Source organism: Actinia tenebrosa, unplaced genomic scaffold (genome assembly GCF_029948245.1).
Source record: "Actinia tenebrosa isolate PJP-AT-01 unplaced genomic scaffold, QUT_ActTen_1.0 PGA_scaffold5__44_contigs__length_20552954, whole genome shotgun sequence".
Classification (NCBI taxonomy): Eukaryota; Metazoa; Cnidaria; class Anthozoa; order Actiniaria; family Actiniidae; genus Actinia; species Actinia tenebrosa.
This window is the reverse complement of record NW_028292582.1, coordinates 2243195-2247458: the sequence shown is the minus strand read 5'-3', so window position 1 is coordinate 2247458 and position 4264 is coordinate 2243195. Positions and strand designations below refer to the sequence as shown.

Genomic DNA, 4264 nt, shown 5'->3' with positions numbered 1-4264 from the left:
CTGGCTGTTACGTTTCGCTCACCCCGAGTAGCATTTTACAGAACTTAATGTGTATTTGTTCTTCTGGTGCATAATCAGAATTTTTACTTGTGTCAACTCCCCACACTTCACTGCCACATAAATAAATAGGTTTTATGAGAGAATTATAAAGTTTAATCGTCAAGCTAACATCTGTTATAAAATTATTGCCCATTTCTTTACATAGTTTAAATAATGCTTTTAAAGCCACTTTTTTAAGTTCCTCTTTTGCTTTTTTAAATGTGCCGATGCAGCTGAAGGTTAAACCAAGAAACTTATAGTTTTTTACATTTTCAAGAGATTTTTGTTATAATATAATTTATATCGGTGCATTGCCCTTCCTGCATTATTGAAAACAACAATTTTGGTTTTCTCCAAATTTACTACCAGTTGTGAAGAATCACAATATAGTTTCAGTTTATTCTGTTGGAGAGGTTCTGGGGGCCATATCACCCTCCCCCTCCACCCTTTCGGAAATATGAGGTACCAGCAGCCCCAAATCTTTCGACTTATAAATCTAAGCTCCCTTCAACTTTTGATATCTTATCACAGTCTTCGACTAATAACGTTACCAGTCATATTACTGACCTTCTCCATGTAAGCGTCTTTCTGAAGGGGCATTCTTATCGGATTTTTTAATTATTTTATCCCTTTTAATCCCCAAAACACCTCTTTTTGATGTGTAGTGGTAAAGTGTTATCTAGAATCAGAAGAAAAGAATTACCTGTTAGTTTGTTTTACATTTATTTAGTGCTTGGGTTAGAGACTGTCGTGAGTGTTTACACTGAAATACACGCACACAAGCATTTTCAGTTCATTGTACAGTCAACAAGTCTCTAAGGGATGTACGTTTTTTTTGTGGGGAGGGAGGGGGGGGGGGTTGGAAAGGCGCTTGGACATAGACATAGACATTTTATTTGGCGTTTTGCACATAGTTGTACATCAACTTAGTTCCAAATAAGTTAAGAGTATATATGTATGTTTATATATGTGTATAATATTGACATTCACACATTCTACATATACTAGTACACATCATACATACACATATATTTCTGTATATATAAATGTTTATATAAAATTTCAATATATTGCGTTACTAATCCTATTATGATATGCATTATACATATTTACATCAATAAGTTATAAATCTAGTTTCGTTCATCTTTATATTAAAAAAGTGTTGATTCTAGTTTGTTTTATTGTTGCTGCTTTTTTGTTGTTGTTGTTTTTTTTTCACTACGCAGAGGAAACAATTGTAAACGTATTTTGCTGCAGCAGGTTGTAAATTATGGGGAGGATCTATCAAATTCAGGAAGGACTGGTCCTCCGTAAGGAAGCTATTTTTGTTATTTTGCATAACAAATTCTTCTCTAAGTTTGGAGTATAAATTAGCTACGGACACACGGTACAACATTACGCGCAATGTTGCATGCAATTGATGTTGCGAGCCATGACACACGTCGCAATTTGTTGCACGCAACGTTGCTGAAGTAGAAAACTATCCTACTTCAGCAATATTGCCTGCAATGTTGCGCGCAATGTTGCACCGTGTGTCCGTGCCTTAAAGGACATTTAATTAGGAAGTGCCTTTCATCTTCTGTTATATCAGTACAATGAAAGCACTTCCTTTCCTCTACTTTCTTGTAACTAGAGTATCTGCCTCTTGCAATCTATAATTCATGATTACTTATTCTTAGATTAGTTAAGGCTCTTCTTTGATTAAATGGTTTTACATATATCAAGTATCCTTCTAACATATAACTAGCTTTAAAGAGGCCAAACGTTCTTAATTTGTTCTTTTGCCAGGGGTGGCTCTTTCATCATCAAAAATCTCCCCGAGCCAGTTTTGTTTTCTCTCTCAAAAAGACCCACCCCCTTGGGCAACAAAAATTGGCTTGGCAACATACTTTTTTATAACTACTTGTTGCGACCCAAAATTCTTTGCTGGAACAATAGCCGACATCTTGGAATTTACAAAACGAATCCCAACCTAATGCTCCATATTCCTTCGGCAGGGATGACAAAATCTGTTGAATCCTCCGCATAGTCGGGACCCAAAAAGCTGCTAAAAAGGTAACAAATCCACACCAAATCCCCACTTATCCCTCCCAGAGGGAGTCAAAGTTTACTTTGACTGGTGCATTAATGCGAGAAGCCCAATATCTTCCAATTTAAAAATAATAATAATAATAATAATAATAATAATAATAATATTATTATTATTATTATTATTATTATTAATTTGAAATAGATCTTCAACATATAGCAATATTCTCATTCCATAGCGTCCAAATATACTCGCTGTTTGGCGTAAATCCACTAAAATTATCACTTGAAATGGAATAAGATCCGAGTCTTCAAATTTTACTTCGAAAAAATATCTTCAAACCAGTTGCCAGTTTGACGTAATTGTGTCTGGGTTGTTCGCCAAATGAACGGATTTCTTACAATCATTATTGAAAAAAATTAATAAAATATGTGCCCATATTGAATGTCATATCCCATAGCTACGGGTACCAAGGCATGAAGACAGTAGATTATTTTAGCATTTTGGATTAATTAGCTATACTCCATTACACGAACCGTGAACACTTCGAGATTAAAGTCTTTTTTTTTTTTTAATGCATACTTTAAATAATCCCCTAATAAGCCAATCGATTGGAAATAAGATTCATTTTGATCACTCTGTGTATTTGAACTCAATGCTTGATTTTAGAGAGTTTGAAACCGTAGAAAGTTTAGTTAATAATAACCGGTAAAAATGCACGAAGTGTTTACAGTTCGAGTGTCCTCACTGTAAAATAATTAACCAACCTGACCCATCATCTGATATCAGCTGTTCTCGTTTGATAAATTCTTGCTACTAAAGAGAAAATTTTCACAACTCAATCCTTGCGATGCAAAAATATTTTCTTGGAAAAACAATTAATTAGGTTTGCGAATATTGATGAGTATGTAACTGACCTTTCTAGAAAGTTTTTGAAAATATTTTTGGTTAAAGTTGTGACGTATTTCCGGGTTCATTTTCTTACAATATAGACAGACAGGCAGACTATTTTGATTCGGTATTAAAATAAACATAGACATTTTACCCGAATAAATGTATGAAGGCTCTAATTGTTGATTCAGTTATAGTAATTTCTATTATGTTATAATGAATTCGCCTATTTAACCTTTTTGATATAGTTAGTATTTAGTGCCTAGTTTGGGTAAGAAGACCACATGCTGTATTAATTCTGTATTGTATGTGATCTTTTTATAAAGCAGTTGTGGACGCATTTTGCTACTGCTACTGCTATCATTTTGGGTGGACTCATAAGTAGCAGAAACAACTCATTCTCGTTTGACAAAAGAGAGCCATTTTTTATGTTTTTTATGTCCTTGAAGAATTCTTGCCTTAGATTTGAGTATAGTGTACAGTGAAGCCGGAAGTGCCTCCCATTTTCTACACTGTCTGGGCAATGGAAGCACCTTCTTTCTTCTGGTTTTTTGTATTCCCTTGAATGTTTTCCCTTTTCGATTTCAAGGTCGTGAATACTAATTCTCAATTTGGTTAATGATTTTCTGTGTTCAAAATTTTTGACTTTGATCAAATGATTTTCAAACGAGTAATCTGTTTTTACCTGACGATATGTCCTTAATTTATTTTTTGGCCTGAGGGGCCTCTAGTTTTTTCATCGTTGAAGAGTTCTCCTTGCCAGACTTGAATTTCTATATCCGTTAATCTAGTTTTAATTATTTTGAATGGATTCTGGCTTGAACGATGATTGCAGTTTATTTCAAGCCAGATATTCCCTAAGCCGCTTCGGTCTAGTAGAGATTTTACTTTATTACACCAGCTATTGTTGTTTGTTGCTAATGACTCTCTATTTACAATTGCTGACGGTTTTTGGCGGTTCTCGAGTTTTGTTATGTTTAACCAAAACTAAACTGATCTTAATTTTGCATCTAGATTGATGGGAAGTTGACCTAATTCGGCTAGACAAGCCGAATTGTTGGTCTTTCTTCCAACCCCAAGTAACATTTTGCAAAATTATATGAACTATTATATGAATTATATGAAATTATATGAACTGACTCAATTGGATTGCCAGTCTTCATATTGTCTGTGCCCCAGACTTCACTACCTTAAATAAGGATCGGCCTTATTAAAGAATCAAATAATTTTAGTGTTAATGTAGGGTCGTGGTTAAAAAAACGTCCCATCTCTTTTTTCAGTTTAAACAAAGCTTTTCAAAGGCTG

The 4264-nt window shown here is 34.2% G+C and overlaps 1 protein-coding gene across 2 annotated transcripts in view; it reads right to left on the bottom strand.

Annotated features, from left to right (window-relative positions):
* Positions 1-2922, bottom strand: part of LOC148906313 (uncharacterized) — an 8120-nt gene extending 5198 nt beyond the window's left edge. For both annotated transcript variants that reach the window (XM_089037413.1, XM_089037412.1), the window contains exons 1-2: positions 2836-2922; positions 607-718 (exon numbers count right to left, since the gene is read on the bottom strand). In XM_089037413.1, the coding sequence (XP_088893539.1) occupies positions 607-718; positions 2836-2847 (124 nt within the window). In that variant the 5' untranslated portion in view covers positions 2848-2922. The remainder of the gene's footprint in view (positions 1-606; positions 719-2835) is intronic.
* Between the last annotated feature and the right edge of the window lie 1342 nt (positions 2923-4264).